Consider the following 16,907-nt stretch of genomic DNA (forward strand, 5'->3'; position numbering starts at 1 on the left):
ATTACAGCAATGGCAAACACATACTGTATCTCTGGGCTTAATTCAGTGTTTCTCAAACTTTTTTCTCTGGGCCACACTTTCAGAATAATGAATTTGCTCAAGCCACACCAAACTTTTTATAAGAAATACATTGGGAGGGGGGGGAAACAACTCCTAGCAGTGATTTATTTGTAAAACAGAACACAACCACTTTAAAATATGATCATGGGCCATCCAGAAAGTATAAAGCAATTCAACTACATCAGAACATGAATCATTCCCAAAATAAAATTATAAACAAGCCTCTTACACATGTACCTTAAGTTTGTAAACAAAGTCAATGAGAGGTGTGGACTTGCTTTTTCCAGGAAATCTGATTTATATCGGGTCCAATTTGAGTCAAACAAATTCTTATCTCATCAACACAAATAAGCCTTTCTCTTTTCTCCTTTCTGATTTTCATATTTATCAGAGTTGAAAATCCCCGTTCACAACAGTATGACATAGAGAACTGTAGAAGAATAGCCAATAGCAATCTGTTCAAATAGCAATTCTGGATCACAACTAGGATTGTCCTCAATATCACTTGATACACTTTCATTGTGAAAAGGTATCTGTTCATATTCTGCAAATATTTTTTTAAACTATACACTGTACTAAACTACAATGCACTGAAATGTTTTAATGTTTCTTTGAATGCCCTTTAATCTTGCCATCCTCTCCTGCCACACTGGTTTAATCCAGTGGCTTAAAGATAATTTAATAATAGATCCCTCATGCCATGGAGCACAGCAACATTAACAGAACCATAGTGCTGAAAGGAATCCATGAAATTTATTTCATTTCCCTAAATAATCAGCAAAGATTTTTTTTCACACAGTGCAATACTACTGCTAGTCAATAACTGTGGAATATCCCATATATATATATAACCACATCTGTGTGGAACATGCACTTTCCAGCCCCCCCTCCCCAACTGCCTTGGGAATAAGTGTTGCTGCTTGCAGGTCAGTTGTGAGGGATTTTTTTCCTAGTACACATACTACCAAAATGTAGCAATAGCAACTTCCCTGAAGAAAGGAAACAGCTTTTCTTCAAATGAAGAGCTATATTTTTTCTAAATACGCTGAATAAAAATGTTTAAAAAGACAGAAAAACTCATAAGTTAGCAGACACCCTAATAAAGCTTCATATCTCATGAACCATGCATGCCTTCTATCTAATAACGGTACTACTTGAGCTGAAAGAACTGCATTTCCCCACTAAATAATATTGCCACTTGAGCACTGAGAAAACCCTATCTCTCAACTATTTTGTGCCAAAAAGTCTGGAACATCGTCAGCAAACAAATTCACTCAACTGGCACAGAAAACAGCTAAGAGTTTGAGCTGTGGGTGGTCACTCCCAAAAGCAGATTCCACAACCTCCTCCAGGGATTGTTCAACAGCTGTACAATCCTGGCAACTTCTATTACTGGTATGGCATAATCATACTCTTAGATCAAACCAAGTAGAAAACAGTTTCCAAATGTAGCATTGACTACAAGCGCATGGAGTGCAAACCCATCCAGAACAAGCAACTGACCTATTTCCTGGACCTGGGAACCACTGACCCACACCAACTGTTTCCAGCTCTGTTTATTTAGTCTTCATCCAGCCATACCCGACAGTTGGGTGTCCTCAGAGTATTAAAAACGCCGCACTCCAAATCCCCTAATAACAAACAGCTCCCAACAGCTTCAGTTTATGGTAAAAAGAAGCAAGGTTACATTCCCTTTATGGTCTATGAATGTCTGCAGTTACACTACCACAAATATTGGGTCCAGGTTGCGCTTTATCATCAGTGGCTGTACCATGGTACCTTCTTAAGGCTCTGGACATGAGACCCTCACAGAAAGCTGCATTAAACACCCCTCGATCTAACCAGTCATACTCTTCTGACTAAGCCAAGAGGGACAAGGATTGAGAGAGCTTGTAGTCAGCTGCATTATTGCAAGCATTGTGGGTGGTAGTCAACTAAATTTTACTAAGAGTAGACCCACTGAAATTAATGCACATGACTAAGGTCCATTAATTTCAATTGGTTTACTTTGAGTAAAACTTAGTTGAATACCACCCCTTGTCCATTTCATCAGGCCTCATCCACTAAAACTGATGCCACAAAAATGGGAAATATGTAATACTGGATGCTTCCCTATGAACAGTCGTAACTATGGCGTCAAAATGTTTGGAAGATGAGTGCCCTTATCCTCAAAATGTTGTGCAAACATTTCACAGTGCATCTTTACAAGCTCCCATGGGGTGTCCTCCATGGACAACAACCTCCATACCACCCTAAAGAGTTCTGCTGGACAGCTGTTTGAGAATGCAGTAGAGATGGTAAGGTCTTTTGCTGTCCCCTGCCAGATGGTAGGCACGATTATGTTCCCTAACTGGTGTTTGGACAGAACTTTCCACCAGCTGCACTATTGTTGTAATCCAGCCAGCTTCATTGCCTACAAGTTCAAAGAATTTCAGGCAGCTCCACATCACCAGAGAGGACACTCAAGAGTAATCACAACTCTGGAGCTTCAAGTCTTGCTGTTCCACAATGCAAGAAAGGCCTTTACAGGATTGTCAGCTTTATCCACTGGAAAATCCTCCACAGCAGTGGCGTAGCGTGGGTTCTCAGCACCCGGGGCAAGGCAAGTAATTTGCACCCTCTAACCCGTGGATTTGCGCCCCCTAACCCTAACCCCCAGATGTTGCGCCCGGTGCGGCCGGCCCCCCCAACACCCCCCACGCTACGCCACTGCTCCACAGCATTCAGGAATCCATCACATTCCATAACTATCCAAGGATGGACCTGCAGGGGGAATGTGGCACCAAAAGCCACTAGGAAATAGACCAACCATTACAGTGCAATTTCTCTAACTGCACCCTCCCCATTACTAGACCACCAGCCATGCCATCTGCATCAAAGTCCAAACTGAGGGTATGTCCCACTCTATGTGCCAGGCCAATGGCAACTTGAGATAGCCCCATGGTTGTCATGGAGGTCATGAAGTCCCAACCCAGTGCAGGCAACCTCTTTTCTGTGTTCAAGGACTTTCCACACTTACACCTAGCTTTCCTGTGCACCATAGACAAGTCCCACTTTTAGTATTCAAGGCACTCTAGATATTTTTAATTAGTCTCTTATTTCCCTATGCGGTGAAAACACACTGCCACCCAGAGCTAATTTTCAAGAAGAGGGAAGCTACAAACACAAGCAAAATAGGTCTGAGTGAGAGAGAGGGCTTGCTTCCATTTAAACACCAAATAGCCCAGTTATGCAAGCATATTCATAAGTAAGATCCACAAAGTTCAGTGGAATTTACTCATCGCCTTTAGATTTGTACTGTCCTATCCTAAAGGCTGTGTTTGAAAAAGACAGTCTTGTTCACCCATAACCTCACACAGGAAGTATACATTCAAATTCTACTAATGAGTTGCAAGACATCAGGACCCATCTCTCAGTTGGATTGTAGCTTACTCAAAAAACCTTTGAGGCTTGGCTGAAGTACAAAATATCAAGCATGAATCCTTCTGCTAATCACACTTTGAATATTGAGGGTGTTCAAGATATTTTTAATATTACAAATTCTGTTTTAAAGGTGCCATCAAAATGGGGCCATGGCGTTATCTAATGAACATAATGCCACGTTACATGAGTCATGGCCACTAGTTTAGATTACATTAGGAGGCGAAATGTGATAAATAAAGTGAGTTGAAACATACTATGGCTTTAAAGAAGAGTAATAAAGTTACATTTTAGTGGCAATTAAGCCACATAACTTTTATATTTCAGATGAAGGTTTTTAATCTCCATTGCTCACTACAAAGCTGCATTTGACTGCTGCAGTCAAATGCAATGCATTTGAAACAAGAAATTAAAAATCATGAGCAACCGAAAGCATAAACTAAAACTGCAGGATTTTTTTATATTTAGGAAAGTCCCCCCCCCATCCATAACACATTTCTATTACCATGAGGACTAGAAACATTTTAAAAATGCACTGAAAATCAGTTACTGAGCATTGCACTGAAGCTTTCTAGGCCACACAAGGGTAATGCCCACACTGTAACACAGATGATGATGATGACGATGATGATGATTTATTTATTCCCCAGCCACTCTGGGATTTATAACTTTTTAAAAGTGTCTGGAAGGAATGGAGTGGGGTGTGGGGTGTGTGTGTACAAATGGTTAAATGATGATTACTGTGAATAAGCAAGTCTTTAATACTTGTAATATGTCATGTGAACACACTTTCAGAAAATATTTTATAAAAAGATACCATTGTGGGTTTTAGATAACTATATAATCTCTTATAAACCAATCTTTAAAGTTCTGTGTTTGTTAGCATGCTGGAGATGTAAATACCTAAATACTATAGGTGTGCATATAATTTATTCAATTAATATCCCACCCATCCTCCCAAAGGAGTCCAGAACAGCAAGAACTTGGCCACTTGAAATATTCAAGGGCAGGTATAACAGTGTTTACACTCTAAGTGTTTCTTTTTAATGGTACTCACATGGTGGATACAATAGACTGAGAGGTGAGAAGTGGGGTTCTTAAATCTCCACAGCATGTGCCATAGTGACTTAAAAATGTTTTAATTTATTCCACTTTTTACTTTGCCATATTCATTTTGCTTGGAAGCATATTACACCATGGAATAAAATACCCAACTGTACAAGAACATATTAAAATTAGCTCAAGGAACTCTTACAATGATTCTTGAAAATATTCAAGCTTGAACCAGGAAACCTCTAGGCTTAGAACTGTAGGGAAGCCACTGTAGAGCAAAACACATTTCCCGTGAAATGCACTTGCATCCTATAACATAAGAGTTTTTAGCCCTTAAGACTTTCAAGATCAGCCTGAGCAGATATGGTCACAATTTTATTGCAAGCTCATTGTAAAGAGTGGCAGGGGATAAAATAATTGCCAATGAAGTTTCAGAATCCAGCACAGATTTTCCAGAGGTTAGATATTGGTGCTCCAGATAGTAATCCCAAGTTCTCTTACTAGGGAGCAAATTCCATTGAACTGAACTGAATTATGAGCAAACTTGTTTAAATTGTGATATTCACTGTGAATATCACAAACAAGCAGAAAAAGGCATTTGTGTTTAGCAGCCAAAATACCATGCCACAGTTATTCAAGTTTACATTAAGAGAGCTACCATATTTATAGGGTCAGAATTCACATTCCACCCATCCCCTGAACAAAATTTTGCTATAGTTCTAAAGTATAGATGGTTAGATATTTCTGACAAATCCCCGTGTTAATTTTTTAAAAAGCAGATAGGTTTCTCCAGCTGGCAGATAGAATGGACGACGTGATACTGGAGGCCTAATCTGGTATCTAACAAGTGGGTATGCAGTCAATAGTGCAGCTAACACCAATTTCTCCCTACCCAATCCAAGGAAACAATCAATTTTATTTTTTATTGCATTCATGCCTTCCCTTTCTTCCAATCAACTCAGTACAACGTATTTTGCTCTCCTCCTCCCCATTTTGTCCTCAAACCACTCTGGTAGGTTAGGCCAACAGAGTATGTGACTGGCCCAAGGGTTACCTAGCAAGAATCATGGCTGAGTGGACCTGGGTCTAGCCAACACACTGGCTAGCCAATGAAAAATATGAATATTATCTTGCTTATGTGAATGAGATAGTGTTTCAAGCCATTGGTTGAGCAAGTTGTGCCATCAATGGAGGAGCAGCAACTCCCACAACACACACACAAAATTTATCTATCCACACACACACATGCATACTCTTTTATTAGCAACAATCAATAAAAAATTGAAAAATTGAAACAGGTTCTTTTGCTCAAATATTTGCAATGATAATTAATTGGAGGAAAAAACAGTACTTAGGCTCAGCTCCCAGATGCCTGCTCTTTGTATAGCTGTCCTTCGACAAATCTGACCATTTAACATTACTTCACATGGCATTTTTGGGGTGGGAGTGGGGGTGTTATTCCAGATAAACATTAGAGTTCATTTCTTCCTCACAGTGAGCTAAAGAACCAAAAGACTTATGTGCGACTTTGCTTTGAGTCTGTGTCAGAAAAAGAGCAAGAGAAAGAGATTACCAAATGTGTCTTGCCTGATGATAAACGTACTTGGTTACTTGGCTAAAAGCAGTAATCATATTAGTATCCCTTGTTATGTCCAGCAAGTTTCTTCAGCATGGATTTGTCTTCAGAAGCACACTTCATGGGACTTTTATTAAGTCCATTTGAAAAGAGAGTAAGTTTTGGAGGGCAGAGTAACATTGCAAGGGGCAGCAGGATTGCCAGCTTACACTTGGCTTTTTGAGATGCAACATGAAAAAGGCACCTCTGCTTTTAATACACCAGCATGCTGGCTAATGCAGCTTTTCACATCGTAGTGCTGGGGTAGTAAAGAAAAAAGGAACCTGTAGAATATATCTTCCCCTTCCATATTGCTATTAAACACAAAATGAGCCCCACCCTGCTAGAGATTTGGTAATTCTTCATGTACGGAACTACATTCTTCTACCACTCCAGCTGCACACCAATGTATAGATTTTTAAGTATGATAAAGTCAGCAAAGAAATGACTACTTAACAAACCCATCTATCTTTTGGAATTGAGGCTGCAATTTTATGAGTCCAACTGAACTCCAGCAGGACTTACTTCCAAGTAAACATGCCTAGGATTGGATATAGATGATATTCTTTAAAAAGGAACATCATGTTCAAAATGAGACTGGGGTGATAAAGCTTCTTGAAAAGGATACCTCAGTTAGTGTAATTGTACAACTGCTTGCAGTGTAACATGCAATGGCATAACTATAGCTAGCTAATTTTTAAATGCATGATCACAGAGGTTTATTATTTGTCAGTATATCAAACTTATTTGCTCACAAATAATAAGACACTTCTTAAAACAAGTTAATAAGCCTAAACCTACTTTTTTGAAACAAATGTCTATGCAGGCACCAATATCTTAATTCACTGGCAATTTTTCTTTCACTATTATTTTTGTTAGAAGATTACTATTCTTCTCATTCTAACATTAAAATAATTCTGGAGTTGGAAAGCATTCTTTCTGTAGTTATTTTTAGGGGAGGGAAGGAACAAAAAGTTAAGAGATCAAAGCACTCCAATTTGAGAAGTGTGTCACTGATTTAACAAAATGATTATGAAAGATGCTTCTAGTTCAGAAACAAAAGCCAAAGTTTGGCCTTTGGAAACAAACAGCAAAACTAAAAGGACACATACCGTGTTGCTGTGTATACTTGCTTGCTATTCAACATATTTTACTTCAAACAAATTTTAGGACATACACCCCTCATTATATCCTGCAAACTTGGGAGTAAAATTCTTCCTTACAGTGACAAAACCCAATTCAGTTTAAAGACAACCCAATAAAATTGAACAGGAATTTATTGGGCAACAATATCTTAAAATAAAGTTACGTTGCATCAGAAGTTTCACCAAGGTTTAAATAGTGAATTAAAATACAAAATGTTTCAAAGGCACATAAATCAATCATTTCCCCAGACATATCCACTGCACAAACATCAGTTAGCTTTAAAAACAACCAAAACTACCAGCCCTTAGTTCTTTAGATATCTGTGCAGCCAACAATTCCATAAGGCTAAATAACTTTATTTACGTCACGATGAAGAAAGTGAAAAATAAGAATCTAAGGAACAAGTCAAATCCTTCCCCAATGTATGGGAAGGCTGTAGGACACTCCTACACTTGGAGTAGCAAACATAGAAGAGGAAAGTTATTGTCCTGGGGAACTAGATCATCCCAGTTTTTTTCAAAGGTATAGTAATGTGAGAGCCAGTGTGGTTTAGTGCAGGGATAGACAAAATAGTGCCTTCAGATGTTGTTGGGCTTCCATCATCCCTGATCACTGGCCACACTAGCTGGGTCTGATGGGAGCTAGAATACAACTAGGGGGGCACCACTTTGGCTTCCTCTACTGCAGTGATTTCACCAGGACTGAGAAGACTCAAGCTCAAATCCCCGCTCTGCTACAAATCTACTGGGTGGCTGTGAAACTGTCTCTCAATCTGACACTCTTGAATAAAAAACTGCAGAAAGATATTGCACACTATCACAAGTTCCTTGAAGAAAGTACTAAATATTAAATGAATGAAACATTTAAATAATCCATACTCTTAAATCCAATACACTTTGCTGAAAGCTAAAACAATGTATTTTGAAAAAGTAACATTTTAACATAGACGTGTGTGTCATAAAAAAAAATCTTCCCATTGTCCAACCCCCATACAAAATGTTCTACTAATTATTCTACTATGAGTCATTCAATAAAAATAGCTGGAACTATGGAAAGGATCATGAAACTGAAAAGTGAGTTGGGAAACCCTAATAAGCATGCATTCAAAACATGCTCCGTTGTAAGGATACATCCCGATGTAGGTCACTGAGAAGCACTTCATCTCATAGTATCTTTTGAATTCTTCTGGTGGTGCTGCCCTGACTATTTGGTAAAACTAAAAGCCAACAAAATCTATAAAATGTTTCCTCAAAATGTGATCCATCCTACTAGCAAACACAATTGCTGTCACACATCAGAACACCTCCAGCTGAAAGCAACACGAGTTACAAGTGCTCTCCACTCTATAGCTTTATACATAGAGATAATGAGCCAGTTAAATCCAAGCATTACGGCAGCCGAAGAATTTAGCAGGATTGATGAAAGAGTAACAAAGGAAAAGCAGGAGAAAGCTTACACAGTCTATACTTTGCCACATACCACTGCATGGCATATAATTAGCAACAGTTCAAAGTAATGGGGTTAATGAAACAAAGATCACAAGATGTTTCTTGTTCTTTCGTTTCTTCATTAGCCGTTTCAAATATAGATTTGCTTCAATAAGCTTTTGTGCTCAGATCACTTACTCTGGAGTAATCCCAATGATATTGATGGGCTGGCATCTATGCCAGTCAATAGGGTTTTTTAACAACAACAAAAAGTGCATTTAAATCCCCCCCCCACTTCATTATATTGAAGGCAATTATACACAAATACTTTCATTTGTGAAAAAGCATTTGCTTGCTGATTACCATTACAAGACATTTTGTGGAATGTAATTCACCAATATTTGCAATACAATTCTCATATTAAGGTGCTATTTCAGGGTCTTTTTTTCTTTACTAAGCAGTCCAATTCAGAGACTTCCTACATGTCCTTGATTTGGACTCAATATATATTCACTCAGTAACTTCTTTTCATAACAAAAATGCTTAAAATGCCTATATAGGAATTCAGTCTTATATTCCCACTCCTGTCTCCTTCTGTGTCCTGAACAGCAGCTTAGCATAGAAAGCAAACAGGTTTCCTGGCACAGAGATAAAGTGATCAGAAAAGATTTACAGGCTAGAATTCTGTAGTTTCAGGCTGCTCTTAAAGGCACAATGCAGGTAATTAGATGGCAACTGTCACAGCCCATTCCTATTTGTGCGTACACAAAGTTCCATGGCACTTACTTGAGAGTAAATGTTCATAGTACTGCAGTCCTGTGCACACTTACTCGTAAGTAAGTCCAATTGAATGCACTGGGGTTTGCTGCTGACTAAACACACTGTACATGCCCATGTCCCATTCAATTATTTACTTTAAAGCAAGCATATGAATTAAAATGCTTGATTAAAATCCATGCTGCTAGATTCAGCAAAAATAGTTATTTGTAGAGACACAGAAGATAAATATATATAGTCAAATGCGCGCACACTCTCTCTCTCTCACACACATACCACTTTTCCTTTTTTCAGACACACTTTGCTTAGACTACCACAGGTGCATGTGCCAGAAGTAAATTTGTATTCACATTACAAACCCAACGGATAAGGAATTTAATTCTTATAGCTTTCTCTACGGAACATGGCTCACAAATGCCAACAACAAGGAATTCAAAACAGGATCAATTCTTTTCCCTTCTTGGAAACAATCTTATAAGTGTCCAAGCACTCGACAACATGAAAGAATATTGTTGCTTCTCTGAGCTCTTTTGATATCTCTCTCTGCATGGTGGAGCTGTTCACGAGTGATGGGAGAAATCTCTTTTGAAAATAAATGGCACCTCTTCAAGTGTGTTCAGATACATCCTGGCTGGACCTTCAGTTATAACTTGAAAAGGATGCTTGATTTTTAAATTTGTTTTAGGTATCAAATTGTGATGCCTGTAACAATCTTCAAACCTGATTCTTGCAGCATCGACTTTATGAGTTTCCCCCATGTCAACACAGAAGGCAGAAAGTAATGAGAGTGGTGAGGAGAGGTAATGGGAGAAAGGAAGAGAGGATGGGGTTAGGCAATTGTTGCTGAACATCCCAACAAACTAAAGTTCACACTTCAGATGAGACATACTGAAAAGGTTAATGCTACTGCACTTAATGGTTTCTTCACATCCATAAGCATAGCTGTCACCACATACTTACACAGAGCACTAATCACTACACAAGAGTCGAAGCACTGGTACAAATTGTAGTGCACAGGAGTATGTTACCCACACGCAGCCTGATCCTACACATGCATATACACACTTAGTCAGTAAGCATGCAGATTACTACAACATCACTCTTTCTTCTGGCCTTTAAGGATACCTAAGAATCACACATAAACAGGTCCCCAACTTATACAAAAGAAAAATGCAGTATATTAAGATGCTGAGCTTTGGAAAATAAACTTGGAGAGAATTAAAATGCTGATTTTAGCCACACTTAAAACATTTTTTTTTAAAAAATCATTTAAGAGAATTTTTTTAAAAATCAAGAGACAAGTTCAAATGTTAGCTGTGCAGTTGTCATAAGACTACTATGATTGCGGCTTCAATTCTAACTGGGTACAGAATTGCAGTCTTCGGTTTCTTCCATAGCCAATATTAACCATAAGCTTGACATCAATGTTTATTGCCAAAACTGTATTTGGACATATTAAATACAAACAATGGACAGGAGAGTTGAATTAATTATTTTCTTGTGAAGGTGATGTAAGTTTAAAAAGAGAAAGGAGGCAATGTAGTTTTGTGTGTAAATGAATTTAAGTGGGTACAAATAGGCACAGAAGAGATCCAGTATGACACGTTGTTCATTCTGATATGGAAAGAGGTATCAATGTCTTTTTGCAATAATCTTTTTAGGATACTGCATTTACAGTACATTATACAGTTATTTCTTAAACTGCACTTGAAAACAATCAGTTAGATTCTCGGTTAATAATGTAAATTAAGGTAATATCCTTCAAGGATATGCTTATAGAATTTACACTGTTTAATGACAAAAACAAATGATAAACTGATAGCAACAAATATTATTTTTAAACAAATGTTAATAAAACAGATTGTCACTAAAGAAAAATAGCTACATTAGTTCTGCACTTCAGGGGGCAAAATCATTTCCACTTTAAATAAAATTTAGCCTTGAAATTAAATGTGCTATAATGAAGCATCTCACAGGTACCATTTACTGACATTGCCAGAACAAGAAGCTGCCTGTCATTGTTCTTCTAGCGCCTTGATATCCAGGTACCCTCATGAAGTTATGTTGATGAAGAGAATTCTAATTTGCTTTAGAGCAGGATAAAGTTCCTACTTCTATAATAACTTATTTTTGGGAGGATACCCACTGATTTTTTCCTGGAATGACAGAATTCATTGTGTTTTAGGACTTTTATTCTCACTGGTTAATCAACAGGTATTTTCATATTTGCTGTTGTAGAACTAGCAAACACAAGCTTATGCTGCTTTTCAAATAATATGTTCCAAGCCTCTCTTCCTACAAAAATGCTGACATATCTAATTTTAATTTGACCTTCCTTGGAAGTTTCGCCGTCACTCACACTGTGTGGTAGGCTGACTATATAGACTTCCATTTTTACCCAGCTTCCAGCTTCTCACCACTATATTTTGAAGGACAGAAGTTTAAAAAATGAAAAGCTAGGCTGTTGTATATATCCGATAGTACAACTAATGCTCATAATTAACACTACAGCATGGATTTTACACCTGGAAGATATCCTTGTGTATTTTTGTGGGGGTTGACGGCTTATCACAATCCTATGCATGTCTACTTAGAGGTAAATCCAATTAAGTTAAATTATCAGGTAAATGGGTATAGGTTTGTCTATTAATAAAAGGATGCTAGACCCCCTGCTACACTTAAAGCTCCCAGATGTTTCCCATAAGATATATCAGTTTTCACTTTAAAAGATAGCATTTCTAGCAAAGAGAGTTTAATAACCTGTAACCATAACCATGGTGTACAATCAGGAATTTAAAAGCATGGGGAGGGGGGGAGAGAGAGAATCTGCTACAAAATATAAACTAACTAAATTACACATATTTTACTACCAAAATGTAATTGGAATAGGATGACTCTCAATTGGCCCACTGTGCTGCTTTCACCAACTATTACCATGTCTTCCCCAAGCTCAAAAGAAGTATGTTGATTTATTAGTAGATGTACATAAAAAATAATAGAATAAAAGTCCATTATTACCAACTTGGATCATTTTGTTTGGGTTGGGTTGGGTTGCGTTGTGTAAAGAAAGGCAAGTTCATATTTAATGTTTGTTAACTTTAAATCCTTTGCTTATTAATGGCAGTGGGGGGAGAGAGAGAGAGGAGAAGGAGGTAAACACGCTGATGAAATACTTTATCATGCTGATTGACAGAAAAAATGCTCCATTACTTCACAAAATGCCCGTATAACAATTCCCTCCCATCAATAAATCATGATGAAATTCCAGTTAATTAAATAAACATTAGTCAATAAACCTGGCGCTTTTTGTAAAGTTATACAATGCAAACTTAAGTTCTCATAAAGCGTATGTTAACTGGGGGCAAAGAGCCAAATATTTTCCTTTATCGGATCTAACAACGCTAGATGAGACTAGCAGATTAAAAACATGCAAGGGAGTTTCCTACATACAGCTATCATGCTGATTTTGTATCATTAAAATGGCTCCCAAACAAGCAGATTAACTGATTAATTGATGATTAAGACTGCAGGAAGATCAGACATTACACCCAAATACTTCTTGCATGCACACACAGAGCTAACTAATTGACAGCTGCACACACATCAGAATGATCAGTCTCCCAAAGCAATATTTTAAAGCACGCATAAACCCCTCTTTCAGCATTTTCATGCACAATGAACAATTATATTTCTAAGTTCAAGTTCTGCGACCTAAAGCACTAAAAGAATGAAAGGGTGGGGGGAATTCTTCAGTACACTGTTATCAATAAACTTTTGAAATTAATCATGTGATCATAAAAACAAGCAATAGAACATAAATATAAGCTCAGTATTAATGCAAGGCACAGAATATATTCTGAGCCAACATGCACTAGAAAATATTAGGAATAAAGCTCTCATGCTGAATTGCTACCATCAGAAAGAACTTGGAGAAAAGTTCCTTGATGTATCAGATATACTGATGGTGGGGGCCATGTATTCCATCCTCTGCTATGTTTATATGGATGGTACCTGAAGCCAATGCTTATTACCAATGGTAAATACCATATTGTGTGTCACATAACTGACACACATCCCACACTTTCTCCAATACAGCTGGTTACTGTTGTATAAATCTCTTTTGTCTGGGGGTAAGGAATGATGACTGGGCACCAAGTTTGTATAGTAATCACATCTTGTTTCAAATATCACACATTAATAAAGCTTTTTCATAATAATGCAACAGACACAACTCATTAGCAAATCTAACACCCAAAGTCCTATTGCATTTTTGCTGAGATCTGGTCCAAACTGTCCACAAATAGCACTTGTTTTTCAGTAAGGACAGAGGAATGCTAAAAAAATGCCTGATTTCAAGGAATACTTCATTCTCTTATTAACAAAAAGCTGTCTGGCAAAGAAAATTCAGAACTTCTCTGAAAGTCCAGCGAAAATTCACCTATATTGTGGTTTTCTAAAATGGTATTTTTGACATGAGTTATCTATAGCTATGTATCCTTGTCTAGGATACAAACGCTTACAGTAAGAATCCACATGCAGTGCACTTGTCAAAGAGAAGGTGGAAAGGGCAAAGATGTTCTTAACATGTCTCCTGATGTGGTACAAAGTAATGCCCAATTTCTTGCATAAATACCAGCACTGGAAAGATTTCCCCGATAAAGAGCTAATGACAAATACAACAAAAAGCAGATATATCAGAGGTTGGAAATCTGGGATTAATTTTCACTGTCTAAACCTTGCAACTGTCACATGGAAAACAAACTTACGAATGTGTTTCATCCTATCAAGTCCCCCAGATGAAATATATTCCTAAAGATGCAATGCAGGGAAGCACACACACACACAGAAATAAAGCCTGAACCACAAACATTAAAGCGCAAAAGCAGCAGACTAACTGTTTGAAGTTTTATTCTTAAAATATACATCTATATCATAGGGAAAATATCAGATACAGCCTTATGTTAAGCAACTCAAAACCAAAACTTTAAGGAGGATCTGCTGGCTCTCTTTTTTCTTAAAAATTTCTTTCTGGGAGTGACAACAGAAGTCCATTTTTATTTTTATTTTGCAGATGAGGAGGGGGAGTCAATTCAAAGCAGCTTCCCCAACTCAGACCTAACTCCCCCCCCCTTGAAGCATCATCATGACAAGTGGCTGCTTGATAGATGTTCCCCTTGATAAACGACTTGTTCAAAAGCGACACAGTAGCTTTCATTTCCTGACCACAACACACTTTTAATTTGCAACAGCAGAACTGCTGGAGTGTGACTCAGTCCTACTCTCCAGCTTTTCAGGGTTCTGCTCCTGACAGGCCACATCACTGGACAAAACAATAACTAGGTGCATCCACTAACAACAATCAATGCATCATGTTTTTTCTTTTGATATATATATATATACACACACACAAACATTCAGTTGCAGAACTGATTACATTGGTGCTCTCACACACTCTCATCCTCTTCACCCCTCCTCGAAAACTCGGCCGCTTTCAAAATCACTCTGCTGGTCAAGATATTCTACTAGGAAATTGAGAAGTAGAGGTGGGGGTGGAGAGAAGGAGAAGAGGGCAGACCCAGAGGGGTTGGGGGGAGAGAATAAAGTGCACAAGTGCCATACAATATACAAAGCAATGTCACCCAACCATGATTACTGTGTATTACTACTATTGGAATTATCATCATCATCATCATCATCATCATCCAGGAATTGCATTTAAACAGTGGCCACCATCCACCCCATCCAATTTCAGCCCTCAGCACACTATCCAATTCCCGATTTAAAATTTATAAATGTAATATCCTCATCACAAGCAGCAGGTCCAATCTGCTGTGAATATATATTACAGCTTTAACATCACAGAGGGAAATCTCCCATCTGGCAATCACATTCGCTCCAACAGCTCTAGGAAATAAAAGGGGGGGGCAGGGAGAGAAGAGAAAGAGAAAGCCGTGTCTTCCTTCTCTCTTCCCCCTCCCCCTTAAAAACATGTCTCAGGGCAAATTATGTGCATCTAAAATAAACAGTTGCTGTATTGATCGCCTTAAAGTCAACAAGTTCCAAATGCAAAATAAATAAATAATAATAATCAGATAATCATCCCTATTGTAACAGCGGCTCAGGGTTACTTTGGAGAGATATAGGCACCTACTAGCATCAGCCTAGGAGTGGACATTTGGCACTCAAGCTTTGCTTTGGATTCAGGTTTGTTAGGAAAGATCAGTGGTCACATACTTAAGCTGACCATGAGGTTTTGCTCTGTCCTTATTTGCTTCTCCCACAGACTAGTAAAAGTGAGACAATTCGCTGTCCTTCTGTCACCCCACAAATTCCTAATTTTTGCATTTGTTTGCAAAACAAAATCTGCTGTTATACTTTCTCTTAGGTTCTGTAACTGGACTTTTGTAAACTGCAATATATTGAAATCCTCCCTGCCCCATTTCATCAGATCCCTCCAGGCCTATTTTTTTTAAAGGTGTTTTGCAGAATGTGGCCTCTTACAATCATTTAAAAGTATGTTGCAATGACAAGCAGCTATATGGGAAAAAGGACAGAAAATACACAGGTCGTTATTAAAACTGGAGGAGGGAGGCGGAAGAATTGGTTATTGTGCACCTATGAATCATCTTATTTTCCTATCCTGATCTAAAACCTACAAAAAAGTAGAGGGAGGAAAGATATAACGGTAGTATAGAGTAAGAAACAATAACTATTACTTTAAAATTTAAAAGGAAACATTTGCTGTGAGTGTAGGCATAGATATGTTCAGGGTTTCCCCCCTCCCCTTTTTACAGTCAGTGAGTTTACTAATTTACATAGTATTTGAGTGTACACAGTTCACTTTTGGTAACATGCAACTTTAGCATTGCAACTGAGAACAAAAGTAACACTACAATCAAAGCAGAAATCAGAAACAAAATGATAACACACAAAAACTGCTTATTTACACACTTGAAGCTTTACCATTAACATCATTTATCTCTAGCCATATCCACATGCAAAGTCCTCAGATATTTTTTTTCATCATGCGCTTTTAAAATTTATCTAGATGCAAAGAAAGAGAGAAAGAAAGAAATAGAAAGACATAGATCCCAAAAGCAGACATACCATAAACACTGGTGCTACTGATCATTTCTTGCTGGCAGCACAAAAAAGCTGAATTGGATTTTTCCCCCTCTTCCTCTTCTTCTTCTCCTCCTCACAAGCAGGAATTCCAAAGGTTGCTTTTCATTAAAGCCACTTTTCCTCTCAGCTATCAAATGTCACTGCCTTGAAACGTGGGCCCTTTCGTCAGGTATTCATTTAACCTACATGCATATAATTAAGTGGGAAAGCAACATCAACAAAAAGGGGATCTCAGATCACAAGAGAAGAAAGAAAGGGGGGGGGGGAGAAGAGCACATGACCAC

General features: G+C 38.0%; 1 protein-coding gene and 1 long non-coding RNA gene across 5 annotated transcripts in view; one reads left to right on the forward strand and one right to left on the reverse strand.

Annotated features, from left to right (window-relative positions):
• The window catches only part of LOC310833322, a 400,786-nt gene that overhangs the window by 120,308 nt on the left and 263,571 nt on the right, over positions 1-16,907 (forward strand). The gene's annotated exons all lie outside the window — the stretch shown is intronic.
• FIGN (fidgetin, microtubule severing factor) overlaps positions 1-16,907 on the reverse strand; it is a 124,632-nt gene that overhangs the window by 106,145 nt on the left and 1,580 nt on the right. For both annotated transcript variants that reach the window (XM_083707569.1, XM_083707567.1), the window contains exon 2: positions 16,606-16,805. In XM_083707569.1, coding sequence (XP_083563695.1) covers positions 16,606-16,630 — 25 coding nt within the window. In that variant the 5' untranslated portion in view covers positions 16,631-16,805. The remainder of the gene's footprint in view (positions 1-16,605; positions 16,806-16,907) is intronic.

The sequence above is a fragment of the Podarcis gaigeae genome (assembly GCF_964106915.1).
Source record: "Podarcis gaigeae genome assembly, chromosome: 1".
Taxonomy (NCBI): Eukaryota; Metazoa; Chordata; class Lepidosauria; order Squamata; family Lacertidae; genus Podarcis; species Podarcis gaigeae.